Source organism: Schistocerca nitens, chromosome 10 (genome assembly GCF_023898315.1).
Source record: "Schistocerca nitens isolate TAMUIC-IGC-003100 chromosome 10, iqSchNite1.1, whole genome shotgun sequence".
Lineage (NCBI taxonomy): Eukaryota > Metazoa > Arthropoda > Insecta > Orthoptera > Acrididae > Schistocerca > Schistocerca nitens.
In genome coordinates this window covers 142,976,416-142,991,020 of record NC_064623.1, presented here as the reverse complement: position 1 = coordinate 142,991,020, position 14,605 = coordinate 142,976,416, and the positions used below count along the sequence as shown (strand labels likewise).

The 14,605-nt window shown below is 38.6% G+C and overlaps 1 protein-coding gene across 2 annotated transcripts in view; it reads left to right on the top strand.

Moving 5' to 3' along the window:
* The window catches only part of LOC126210552 (CLK4-associating serine/arginine rich protein), a 155,039-nt gene that overhangs the window by 46,874 nt on the left and 93,560 nt on the right, over nucleotides 1–14,605 (top strand). For both annotated transcript variants that reach the window (XM_049939808.1, XM_049939807.1), the window contains exon 6: nucleotides 11,442–11,617. In XM_049939808.1, the coding sequence (XP_049795765.1) occupies nucleotides 11,442–11,617 (176 nt within the window). The remainder of the gene's footprint in view (nucleotides 1–11,441; nucleotides 11,618–14,605) is intronic.

Here is a 14,605-nt window from a genome sequence, read left to right as displayed (position 1 = left end):
ACAACTACAGTGGCAAGTTTGCGTAACAATTTTGTGACGGTTTGAATTTAGTGTGAACTTTTAAAATTTATTAAACATGTTAGTAAACATAAGACTTGCACACTATTGGTTATAGTTCTCACTTTCATATGAAACTTTAAAATACCCCCGTGGAATTTATAAAATCTTGATATCGTACAATTGCCCAGTCATCTCGAACAGAAACGTTCTTTTTTAAACATTTATCCATGTCAGTAGATTGCCAGTGATGCAACCATGTACTCTTACCCTCATCAGTCTGTACTGCCTGCTAATAAGTAGTTCTGGATGGAAGTCAGATTTTTTCTATTGATGTAACCCATACCTATATCTTGTAGCTTCTGCACATTTAACTAAACACTCTACAAAACTTTCTGTGTGTGTGTGTGGGGGGGGGGGGGCGCACACACACACACACACACACACACACACACACACACACACACACAGTGTACCATCAGTTGTTTCAGATTCTGACATAATCTGTTGAAATGGGTAGAGGTCCACCTGTGAAAGTGATACATTCAGGGGATAGGGAAAATAAAGTGAACACCTGTATTGACTTGGGAGTGGTTTATTAATAAGGTGTTGGACCCCCATTCACTCGTAATACAACTGCGATTCTTCTTGGAATACTGGCACATAACGACTGTATAGTCTCTAGTGGAATGTTCTGCCACTCTTCAATCAGAACCTCTTCTAACTCCTGTAGTGACAAGGGAGGCAGAAATCTGCTCTCGAGTCTGCGCTCCAATACCGCCCACAAGGGTTCGATAATGTTCAAGTCCAGGGACTGTGCTGGCCAGGGAAGATGCTGCAGTTCAGGTGAATGCTCCTCATACCACAACTATGCTTTCCTGGCTGTGTGAATGGGTGCATTAACGTGCTGAAATATGGCATCATTGTTGGGGAACGATATTTGGATCATGGGGTGCACCTGATCAACTAAAATGTTCGCATAATCGTTGGCTGTAATATGACCTTAGAGTAATGATGGGACCAGCAGAATACCACGACATGGCTCTCCATACAATCACACTTCCACCTCCATGCTTTACTGATGGACTCAAGCAATCAGGATTGTAGGCTTCTTTTGATGTTCTCCAGACAAAAATCCAGCCCAATGTTGGCAATAACGAAAATGTTGACTCGTCAGATCATATGAGTGTTTTCTCTAATCAGATGTCCAGGATTTATGCTCCTGACACCATGTTTTACAATTCTTTGTATTGGTTGTCATCACTAATGGTCTTGGTATAGCAGCTTGTCCATGAGTATTCACTTTATGGAGTCCTCGGCAGACAGTGTCGATAGGTACAGTGTCTTGAAGATGGATATTGAGCTCTGCAGTCACTTTAGCCACCGTAGTTTTGTGTTGTTTTGACACAATTTGTGTTAGCATATGACGCTCTCTGTCATTTAGTTTTGATTTACGCCCACTATTACGATTACACAATGATGTCTTTCCATGTTTTGTGTAAGCTGTCATGACTGTTGAAACAGTTGCTCTTGAAACATCCAATAAGTTGACTGTCTTGGTTACTAATGCTGCAGCTAATTGGGGCCCCCACAATCTGCCGACTTTGGAACTCTTGTTAGGTCTTTCATTGCTCATGGACTTTGGCCTTTGAATACAAATACGAAATGTGCACTACTCATAAACAACCTGCACTGATGCCTAGTTTGTACTGAACACACACAGTCCAGTGTGACACATGCCTTACCTGTGTTGTTGACCGTCAAACACAACCATCCCATTACTAACACTGTTCACATTATTTTGCCTATGCCCTGTATAGTGCTGGGAAATCCAGGGTGGACAGTAAGTATGTTCGAGGATAGATCACTACTCACTGAAAGGATGAAGAATTAAGCAGCATGACACATTCTAAAGCTAAAACCACATCCACTAGCCTTGTCTAGCAATGTGACACATATTGGTAAGAACAGGTAACAAATCTTCTAGATGAAGTCCTTAATTTGGTGACTAACACAAGAAGAGTCGTTTCTGGAAAGTTCGTCTCATAATTGCCTTTTCCGACCTGCACTTTTGCTGCTGAGTGTTTCTGCCATAAAGAGAGAAAAATTATGTATAAAAGATGTGGGAACCATTGGATTTTAATTAGAACAAGCTAGCTGTACAGATTGATAGGCCACAGTCAATCATATACAAGTTGTGAACAAAATTGTACAGTGAAACAGTTTTGCCTGGAGTTTGTAGATTCTGAAAAAGCTTTCACTATTGATAAAATCTGTACTGCTAGTGCTCGAGAAACAGTGCATTAAGATTCGAAAAAAATTGCAGAGAGATGAAAATTTGTTTCATAATGTATCTTCGCATGCTGAATTCAGTGAGTGAATCCATTTGTTGGTTATCACGAAATGCATTCACAAAAATGTTTTGAGCCAAAAAAATTTTAAAATAAACAGAGTAGTAGGATTTTTTTTTCATTTTGGCCATTTTGATTTTTTTGTCAAAGAAATTGAAGTATGGCGACCTTTTTAATACTAAGTATAGATATATTATAAAAATTCTTTTTATGATACGTGACAAGAATTTATTGTAAAATAGATTTACTACAACATTATACAATAGTTGGCCCAGTATGAAGGAAAATTAAATAAAAGACTACTTGATACATTTGAAAAATATATTCTTTATTTTCAATTTACATATTGCAGCACACGCACACTGTATTTATAATAATATGCAGTTACAGCAAAATAACCCATCACAGTAGCTTACACCATCATCTCAGAGTATTGCTTCTTCTGTTTGATACATGCCAAAATCAATTTTTTGACAAACTTTTGCTGTTAAAAAAGGTTATTTAGCAGAAATCGCTTCATCAATTTATGTCCTTATTTATACACAGTGTAGGCTGTTTCTCTGTCCATATATCTGTTTCGTATATCTGGACCTTCTTCTGGAAGAACACTCAGTGGAAACAGATATCGAAATCATCATGGAACATCGCCATTTTGTCATGGACACAAATGTAAATAATAAAGTAAAAACTTCTCATGTGATTAACTTCTCATGGTTGGGATTCACAGTCATATAATATTTGTTAAAAGACATCATAGTCGCCGTTGACTGTATAAAATATTTATTGTTAAAATTGCAATTTCGACCTTATGGCCATTTTCAAGTAACACTGCAAAGTCACATTCTGTCAGAATATAAAACTATCTGACAGAATGCGGCTTTGCAATGTTACTTGAAAATGGCCCATAAGGCCGAAATTGCAATAGTAACAATAAATATTTTATACAGTCAACGGCGACTATGATGTCTTTTAAGAAATAAACTAAAAGCTAAGAAGCAGCAAAAGCATGTAATTCTCTACTGCAACATGAGTGAGCAAATAGTTTGACTTCAGATGTTAGCTGGTGACAAGATTCCCCATCCTCCTCCTTACCAATATCAAAGTCAAAACTTTCTTCTTGATAAACTTTGACACTCAGTTCCTGTTCATGGCCTCTTTGAAAGGCTGCAGAATTTTTGACGTTCCATTCTGTCAAGTGCGGATATACCTAAAGTCATAAAGTGGGCTAGAAAAATCAAGTGTGATAAAACTCAAGTAATGTGTGACCATCATATTGAAAAGAAAACAGTACAGAGTAACTGTGAACTTATAAAGTCCATTGAAGAAATTTTTGTAACTAGGTTATTTGAAAACACTAATGGATAGACTCGAAAAGAAATGAACAGAAAATTAAAAATGGGCTGCAGTTCTTTCAGTGAACTGAATAGGAATTTCAAAACTAGATTTCGTTTACATTAGAGATGAGTGGTTTATCATTGACGAGTGTGTTATCAGTATTGAGCTACAGCGAGGAAAAGACATTGATAAGTAGAGGCTGATTCAGAAAGCAGTGGAGGTGTGTGTGTGTGTGTGTGTGTGTGTGTGTGTGTGTGTGTTTTGGGAGTTTCTGGGAGGATACGGAAATGAGTGGAAGATACAGTTATGAAAATAGTAAAAATGAAGTGGAAAAGGGGCTTGTAGCCAGGAGAATGTACAGTAAATGAATGCAGGAATTTTGTCAGATTCCAGCAAATATCAAAGACCGATGTGGGATCTAAAGATAAAAGAAAATTTGTAGGAACATCATGCACACGTATACCTGAAATTGGTAACGGATGCAGAAGTGTTGAGGTGACCTGTATACATCAGTGACAGTTAAATTGCCGATGACAGAACTTCGTCCAAACACTAGACATTTGTTTGTGTAGAGATAACCTTACTGAACTTAACAAGTGGGTGATGTTGGCTCCACTATGGACCCAGGGAAGATCGTGTGGTTCCTTTGCAGTGTGTGCTATCCGGACACACTGTCTCCTTTTCATCACTACCCTCTTTCTTATCTGTTATCTTGTCTCCTGATGTTCATTTGGCCCTGAGCTTATTTTATCCCTTTTTCCTATCCATTAGAGTGCTGATTGTTGTGCTTGCTTGTTACAGCATTTACTCACTTTGTTTTACACTGTTGTTATTATTTCTGTTGTTTCTATTAGTAGCCTGTAGTTGTACTGATCTAGTGACTGTTGTCTATAATGGTCGTTTGTTTTTCTCTTGCTACAGGGTAGTTACAATTAAACTTTTGCTGCTTGAGCCAGTGTAGATGGAAAAATATCTACTGTACAGGTATGCGACTTAATAGGAGTGGTGTTAAGACTGTGCAGTGCCGGATTGTGTCATTAGTACCGTTAATGTCATCACTAGCTGTTAGCCGCAGGTACTGGTGTCGTCACTTAGGGTTGAAACAAGAACGTTGAAGAATGTAATTTGGAAATTCTAATTAACTGGTGATTTGAGAACTACTACTGGAAGAGGCAGATGGCCAATTGTGCCTCAGATTGTTGAAGTTCCTGTTGTCGTGGCTGAGAATGCTGGATGTGACGTACAATCTTTGAGCAGTGCATGCTCTGTGTCACAACAGTTGAACTTTCCGTGTTCGCCATTTGAAAAGTGCTGTGTACCATTGTGAAATGAAATCTCTAGTGCGGTTCCAGCCTGTCTTGGATGCAGATGATTATCACATTGACCAACATTTGTAACCTGAAACATAAACATACCACACAGTTAACAAATGTCACCCTCTCACGCAGAAATTAAAATGTATTTCTTTCAATAGTTTATTTGTTATTTTTCTTCCACATGTCCTTACAAATGTTTCCACAAAGTTTCATTGTTCTGTGATCACTCATTTTTTGTAGGGCCCCTATTAAGTGTCAAAACTTCAACTGCAAGCACCATGTATGTCCTGCTTTGTTTTGCATAATTTAGCCCGTGCAGGTTATTCCTAGATTTCCGGAAAGTTTTTGACACAGTGTCATACTGAAGACTCTTAGCAACAATCCGAGCTTATGGAGTAGGTTCTTATATATGTGACTGGCTCAAAGACCTTTTGTGGGGACAAAAAAAAAAAAAGAAAGTTCGTCGGAGACGAGTGTACTGTCAGGAGCGCCCCGGGGACGTGTGATAAAACCACTCCCATTCTCTGTAGATGTCAATCTGATACACAGTGTGAGAAGCAATCTGTGACTATTTACTGATGATGCTGTTGTGTACAGAAAAGTGTCATTGTCGAATGACTGTTGAGGATGCAGGATAACTTGGAGAGAATTTATAATTGGTGTGATGAATGGCAACTTGCTCTAAATGTAGAAAAGTGTAAATTAAAACCGAGGAGTGGGGAAAACAATCCTATATTAGTGGCGTGCTGCTTGACACAGTCGTGTCTGCATCTACATCTGTACTCTGCAAACCACTGTAAGGTGCGTGACATAAGGTACACCCAATTATACCAGTTATTAGGGTTTCTTTCTGTTCCATGTAACCCTCTCATGCAGAAATTAAAATGTATTTCTTTCAATAGTTTGTTATTTTTTGTAGGGCCCCTGTTAAGTGTCAAAACTTCAACTGCAATCACCATGTGATTATACCAGTTATTAGGATTTCTTTCTGTTCCATTCACATATGAAGTGCAGGAAGAATGAATATACGAATACCTCTGTGTGTGTGTGTGTGTGTGTGTGTGTGTGTGTGTGTGTGTGTGTGTGTGTGTGTGCAGTAATTATTCTAATCTTATCCTCATGATTGCTATGTGAGCAATACCTAGGGGGTTGTAGTATATTCCTAGAGTCATCATTTAAAGTTGGTTCTTGAAACTTCATTATTACACTTTCTTGGGATAGTTCATTTCTGTGTTCAAGATCTTCCAGTTCAGTTCCTTCAATATCTCTGTAACAGTATCTCATGAATCAAAGAAACCTGTGACCATTCGTGCTGTCTTTCTCTGTACATGTTCAGTATCCCCTGTTAGTACTTTTTGGGACGGGTCCCAGACACTTGGAACAGTATTCTAGAACTGGTTGCACGAGTGAGTTGTAAGCAATCTCCTTTGTAGACATATTGCACTTCCTCACTATTCTACCAATAAACCGAAGTCTATCGCCTGCTTTACCGACAATTGAGCCAATGTTATACTTCCGTTTCGTATCTCTACGAAGTGTTACACCCAGGTATATGTGTAAGTTGATCGATTCCATCAGTAACTCGTTAATGTTAGAGTCATAAGATACCACATTTTTTTTCATTTTATGAAGTGCACAATTTTACGTTTCTGAACATTTAAAGCAAGTTGCCAATCTATGCACCACTTCAAAATTTTACCAACACCTGACTCAATATTTATGCAGCTTCTTTCAGGCCGTTTTTCAGTACAGATAACTGCTTCATCTGCAAAAAGTCTGAGGTTACTATTAATATTATCTGTGAGGTCATTAATTTAAAACATGAGCAACAAGAGTCCCAACACACTTCTCTGGCGCACACTTTGTTGAAGTTACTTTTACATCTGATAATGCCCCTCCATTCAAGATAATTTGCTGGTTGCCCCCTACCAAAAAGTCCTCAATCCAGTCGCCAATTTCACTCGGTACCCATATGATCGTATTTTTGAAAATAAGAGTAGGTGTAGTACTGCGTCAAAAGCTTTTCAAAAATCAAGAAACACTACATCTACCTGGTTGCTTCGATCCAAAGCTTTTACTATGTCATGTGAGCAAAATGAGAGTTGGGTTTCACATGATAAACGTTTTTGAAATCCGTGCTGGTTGGCATTGAGGTCATTATGTTAGAGATACCTTATTATGGTTGAGCTCAGAATATGTTCCAAGATTCTACAACAAATCAATGTCAAGGATATTAGACGATAGTTTTGTGGAGTACTTCTACAACCCTTCTTGTAGGTGAGTGTGACCTATGCTTTTTACCAAGAACTGGGCACAGTTTTTTGTTCAAGGAATCTGTGATACCTTATAGTTAGAAGAGGGGCTAACTTGGCCGCAAATTCAGTGTAGAATCCGATACTGGTTCCATCAGGCCCTGGAGCTTCGTTCAGTTTAATGGTTTCGATTGTTCCTCAACACCACTGACACACACAATTCTTTCATTGATCTATACGGTGGTACGAGGATTAAATTGGGGCAATTCCCCTGTGTTTTCCTATGTAAAGAGTCATTTGAAAATGGAGTTAAGCTGTTCAGTTTATCTTTGCTACCCTCGATTTCAATTTCTTTCTCATTTGGTAGGGACGAGCCACTAACTTGGGTGCCACTAGCAGCCTTAACATATGACCAGAATTTCTTCGCGTTTTCTATAAGATATTTGACAATGTTCTGCTATGGTAGTTGAAGGCTTCATGCATCGCTTTTATGATAGCAAAATGTGTTACATTCGAAATTTCTAAATATAGGCCTATACTTTCTTTTACACTTATTACGCTGTAGTTTGTTTCCTTTTAAGTTTCTTTACAGTGCTTGTATACCATGGAGTATCTCGCCTGTCAGGAGTAGTTGTTCTGGGTAGGTATCTAACCAGGGCATGGTCAACTATTCTTTTAAACTTGAGCCAGAGTTCCTCTACGTGCTCCTGGCATGTGCTGAAAGTTTCAAGTTCCTCATTGAGATACGTCACTACTGATGTTTTAATCAAGTTTTCTGAACATACATATCTTTCTGTTTGTTTTAGTTATCCTTTGTACTTTCGTAATCATTGTTGCCACAACTGTGTTACTGGGACCAGTTTCGATGTGGACACACTCAAACACATGAGGTCTAGCTATTGCCAGTAGATCCAATAAATTTCCATCATAAATGGATTTCCTAACTGTCTTTTTTAGATAGTTTTCAGAGAAGACATTTACTAAGGTTTCACAGGTTGTCTTATCACGACCACCACTAACAAAACTGTAATTTTCTCAATTAATTGTTGAGTGATTAAAGTCTTCACCGATGATTACAGTATAATAGGAGAATTTATGCGCAAATGAACTGACGTTTTGTCTAAAGTTTTCGGTTGCATCAGGAGGTGAGTCTGTTAGGTGATACAAGGATCGAATTATCATTTTATGCCCGTCCCTGATACTGAGTTTTGCCCAAACAATCTCACATGCAGCATCAATTTCTATCTCGGTGAATTTGAGTTTTTTGTCTACTGCGACAAATTTTGCCCAAAAATCTCACTGCTGTCAGTTTCATGTATCAACTAGCTTTCTGTATCTAGTATTATGTGAGCTTCACTGCTTTTCAGGAGCACTTCAAATTCTGCCATTTTGTTGTGAATGCTTCGCCAGTTTACCATTAGTATTTTAATACCTCCACCTGTGGGAGGCATTTCTTGCAATCTTGCACTGATACTTCTGGGTTTCCTACAACTATCGATATCTGGATTGGATAGATAGTTACCTAATCTAAAAAAAAAACCTTGTGTGCTTGCCTCAGAACCAAAGGGAAAAAAGTTCTGGGGGAAATGCTGCAAATTGTGAACTTTGTTGAAACTCCGTGCACAAGACTGGTCTTCTCAACCTTCTGTACCTGTCATTGGAATGACCCAAGTATGACCTTGGAGTCCCCAGACGACAGGCATCATTGGCTCCCAACGTGTGCCACAATCTGCAGTTGATTGTGTCTTGTTCCCTCATTGGCTGCTGGAATAGCCTCTTCAGCATGTTTGATGGGGCCTCCAGGCATGCACCTGGTGTCCTTTCCTGTCTCTTGCTGCCTTTTCCCTAAGGGATACCATCATTCGCCATATGTTTGCACTGCTGACGATTAATAGACTCCTACCCTTTTGCATTTGCTTCCTTAACATCATGTAGCTATATGAAATGGAATGAGCACATAAGGGTGACTGTGGTTTATTGGGAGAATTCTAGGAAAGTGTTACTCATCCATAAAGGAGACCACTTACAGAAAACTTCTGCAACCCATTCTTAAGTACTTTGCTAGTGTTTGGGATCCCCACAAGTTCAGATTGAAGGAAGACATCGACCAATTCAGACGCATCCTGCTAGATATGTTACTGGTAGGTTCAGTCAACAAGCAACAAGTGAGTATTACGGAAATGCTGTGTGTGGGAACTCTTAATTAGATTCCCTGTGGGGACTAGATGTTCTGTTCACAAAACACAATGGGGATAGTTTAGAGCACTGATATTTGTGACAGATTGCAATTTGATGCTACTGCCAGAAATGTATATCTCTCCTAAGTACTGCGAAGACAAGATAATCGAAATCAGGGCTCTTATGGAAGCATTTGCTCTGTTGTTTCTCCCTCACTCCATTTCCTAGTGGACAAGGAAAGGGAATGACTAGCAGTAATACAGGGTGACACAGAAAAACGAACATTTCCGCAATCCAACTAGAAGTGATGAAGGAAAGAAATTGCATTCATAGTAATTGAAACCTTATAACTTTTCCATTTACGAAACATTGATGGCATTTATAATTTTTTAAAAATTAGGCCCCTTAGATGGTGTTGTCCTATACAAATATATCGTGAAATTTGCTGTTGAGATTCCTCATTGATCACTGCAACATTGTAGCTGGGATACTGTGAATTGCCGTCCCGAATTCTCTGTTTTAACTCATCCAGGGTTCTTGGTCAAGTCGCTTAGACTATGCTCTTGAGGTAGCTCCACAAGAAAAAAATTACAAACGGATAAATCTGGCCATCTAGGGGGCCAGGTATTGTTACCAAATCCTGAGACGACACGATTGCCAAACAATTCTTGCACATATGCCATTGATTGCCATCTGTAGTTTGTACGGATAAAATTTTAAATCAAGATGAAGAATTCTGCAAACACTGTCCCAGGACATTCCAACCACTGCTGCTTGCTTACAAATTGAATGCCGTGGGCTCCGTAAGACAAATTCGTATACATCATCAATGTTCACTGGAGAACGCACACTTCCTGGTTGTCCTGTTGGTTTCTTCTTGGGGGCAGATCCAGTCTCTTCAAAGTTATTAATCCAACATTTTATTGCATTTCGATGGAATAGCATCATGACGTCCTACATCATAAAAACGTCGAAACTACCTCTGCACCACTACCAAACTATTATTGTTTTTATCAAACATTTTTATGGGTAACGCACGCTGTTGTCCGTTCCACTGATCTGTGATTATTGAAATGGCAGACTGTTTACTTGCTAACTGTCACGAACCCGCAGTGCTGCCACCTGTCCATGGCTGCCACTACTTGTTTCAAACATTCTCGTTATTCTGTGTCACCCTGTACAAGGTACCCTCCACTGTGCATCCAGCTCATACACTATGTGGCCCATGCTCATGTGATCGATAGTGGTGAGCACACAATGATAATAATAATAATAATAATAATAAAATAGTAGTGGGGGGGCAGTGGTTAAGGCTCCAGCAGCTGTAAAGATGACGATACACACAATACTTCCCCTCACTCCCTGTGCAGCTTGCACTGCCTGGCGAGGCACTGCCCCTTATTGGTGCCTGGGAAGGCTCTGCTATTTATGACCACAGAGCAGGCAACATATGAGCAAGTGGATCCAAAGAAACTGCTGTGAGTGGCTGACACCCGTTCCCAACTACTTGACACTCTGAAATGTCAGTCACAAAGCTATTTTAATTGAACTATAGCTATGAACAACAACATTGCCTTAAAGGTGAGGAACACTTTCAATGTGATCTGATGTTTTCCTGGCATATTTCTTACTTGTAGAATTATCCAGTTTCGGTCCAGGTCACATCGTAAGTTCTTCGTGATATTCAGGCAAAGAGACTCTGTTGTCTTCAGGTGGTTCCTGATGACTGCTGCTCCTCCAAACTTATGACACAATTTTGGGAGACACCTGAGAATTGTACAAACTCTTTAAATCTTGTTCACATACCTATTGACTGCTATTACTTCTGTCATTTGTATCTGAATATTTGTTTTGGTCGTGTATCAAAATGTTTGTAATATTTTCTATCAGTAATGTGCTGTATGTATAGCTGACTAAATCTGATTTCATATATTTCTGTGTACAATGCTTTCAATTAAAAAATATGTTCAAACTATTATTTTTACTAAAGGAGTAGGGGGCATTTATTCCAGATCTGTGTGTGGACGTCAGTCAAATTGGCCCGCAGCAGGCACACGAGCTCAACGTGTGCGGTGCCGCATACGGTATGAATGGGAACGATTTCTTCTCTTTTCTGAACCAGGACATTGAAGAAAAGGAGTCTCTGAGACTGGCACGTGAGCAAGAGGAGGAAAAGGCCATGTACTCGGTAAGCGACGGCTTCGGTCGTGTTGCTCCCGTTGAGCTATACGCTGCCTCTGTCGGGTGTACTGGTGTGCCGCTGCGCCATCGAGATTGCAAATGCACTCTTGCTGCGCTGCGGGTGAATCAGAGCATAAGTATGTCTGCATGGCCGAAGCACTGTCGTGCTCTTCTGTCCCTAAGGATTTTCTCCCTTATTTTGTGGACCACTGTAGGAACTCTGTCCTGAATCAGTTGCCATTTCAGCATTATTTCAGAAACTTGGCCTGTAGTGTGAGAGGAGAAGGAAATGGAATCCTGCAGTTCGGTTGGCGTTGGTACCAGGAGAGACGTGTGTTTTGTAATGTAGGATTTATTTGCAAGTGTTGATGGAAGGTAAACAGCAACTCTTTGGTGTCATATATTTCGTACTCTTGGAAAATAGACATGTACGAAGTAATGAACTAGCGACTACTCCATTACACAAACTGCTGTTAATTAATATTAAGTGTCAGTGGTACTGACTGTTCTTTTCCGGAAGGATTTTAAAAGATCCTTGTTAATAAATTTGGCCAGAATTTAAGCTCAAGAACTTGGTCTCAGAAGAAGATATATGTGATTCCAGACACTCAAAAACATTGTCGTTCAAAGAATATGTAGAACACAGTATGCAGCACATTCTTCAGTGTAAGTATTAATTGGTTGTGTAATATTAATGATAAGGAGGATACTATTTGGCTGCTTGATTTTTCTTTTTTATATGATTACATGTCACTATATTCGGTGGAATTATGTTTAGCTTTTTAGTGTAAAGCCACTAATACATGTGTAAAAGCTCACTTCTTTCCCCAGCAAATGACTGAAGCACACATCTTTTAATGTTAGAAATACTCTCGCTATAGAATTGATATAATCGTAGCCAGCAAATTTTATTAAAAAGGACATGTGTGTGATAACAGTCCCTCCAATGTAAGAGTGTTGTGGTATGTGATACGTCCTAGGACTTTAAATTAACATTGCATTACTTTGCTTTAAGTTTTCAGCAGTGTTTTTAATAATAGTAACATAATTTAGAAAAGTAATTGATTAAACAATTGTGAAGCAAATTAGAATTTAAGTTAAAATTTAGCATTGAAACCGATTTCATTTTGGCAGGTGATACTTCCACAGTAAAATTATTATTCTTAGTACTTTATTATTTACGTCATGTTACTGAAGCAGATGAAGTATGTAAATCCCTGTTTAAAAACATATCTCCTACCATGTCATTCAAATTCTTTACTGCTGTCCCATTTTATGTAAAAAATACTAGTTTTCAAACATACACCAGATTGTTACACATAATTTGCTACTGTTCTTAGGATGTTTCATGATACTTAGATCTAGTGATTTTACACTTATAACATCTTACAGAATACACACACACACACACACACACACACACACACACACACACACACACACACTGTTTATCCTCACTGTATTGACCAAATTTAGTGTGACTTGTACAGTTGAATCTTCACATAAGTAATTGTCCTGTTGTTGAACACTGTGTGTGGTGGATACCTTTTTTCCTTGTTCCATTCTTGGACAATGGGCTTGAATTTATGAGATGCAAGTTGGAAGAAGTAATGGGTTTCTTGGCTCCAATTGAAACATCCTCTTGGAATTTTGAGAGTATGGCTGTCCACTTTGGACAGTGTCTTCCTTCTAGTATGTCTCATTGAAGTTTTTTGAGCATTTCTATGATGTTCACATGCTGACTGCACAAACTGTGACAAAGATTGCAACTCACCATTGAATCATCTTCTGTTTGTAAAGATATTTCATCTTGGTAAGTGTGCTGGACTGACCAACTTTACTTGAGTATTGGTCCAACGAGAGTTTTGTAGGTGGCCTTCTGTGTGGGTAAATTACGTCTTCTCAGCATTTGTACAGTAAATGTTGATCTGTCATCTTCACAGTTAGATTTATTTGATTTTTCAACTTTAAGTTTCTTTGGGTAGATACGTGAATGTTGTGATTAACACTGTGCAAGTGACTGAGAGTGGAGTATATGTTTGCATTATCATATGCTTTGAAAAGTTAGTTTATTGTCGAGTCTAGAAGGTTATATGTGTTTTCGAGTGCTCGGCGAATTTTTAAAGTTGATGTTGATGATGAGTAAATAAAGATTCTTATAGTAAAACATAGATAGCTGTAAGTTGACCCTACTTCTTCCGAACATGTCATTTGGCTATCATCATCAGTGCCTTCTGCTTTTGATGCTGGTTTTAACTTTTAGTGTAGCTGGAGTAAGTTATATTATGTACATGTGTAATGTAGGTTTTGAAGTGGGAACTGATGTGTGAATGTCACATGCTTCACAGGTATGTTGCTGATTGAAAACTAAGCTGTCTGAGGAGGATATCAAGGAAGTGTGTTCTTATTTTAAGACTTAATATTGTAAAAGCCTTGTTGAAGTAATCGGTAGTGTCATTCAAGGCCTGGGCAGTACTAAGTCACAAGAGGGGGAGTGGTGGCTTCTAACATTTTTAGAAATGAGAGCTGTGCTAATATTGTGGAGGATGATATTGTTTGGGAGATTTATTAGGTAGTTACAGGAGAAAAGAGTATTAGAGAGGTTACTGCTACAAGTATTGAGATTTGGTGTGGTAATGGTAATGTTTCATAACAGTCAAACAATTGAAAACAAATTTCACGAGAACATGAAAATTAAATTGTTGTACAAGGGTTATTGTTATTATGAGGTTTTGTTATCGCAACTCGGAGCAAGGAGCCATGTTTTTGTGGCTGAGAAGTAAGTTACTGTAGAACTTATGTGATGAAAAATAACATGAAGAGACAAATAATGAAACACATTTTGTTCCTTCATTTATTAATACTGTACCTTTAGTATATTTTACTTTTGTGTACAGAAAAATTCACATATTTTTCCTTTGTTTCTTTTTTCTTAAAAATTCTGTTGTGAATATTGTCTATATCACCCCTAATGCACCGAGCGAGGTGGCGCAGT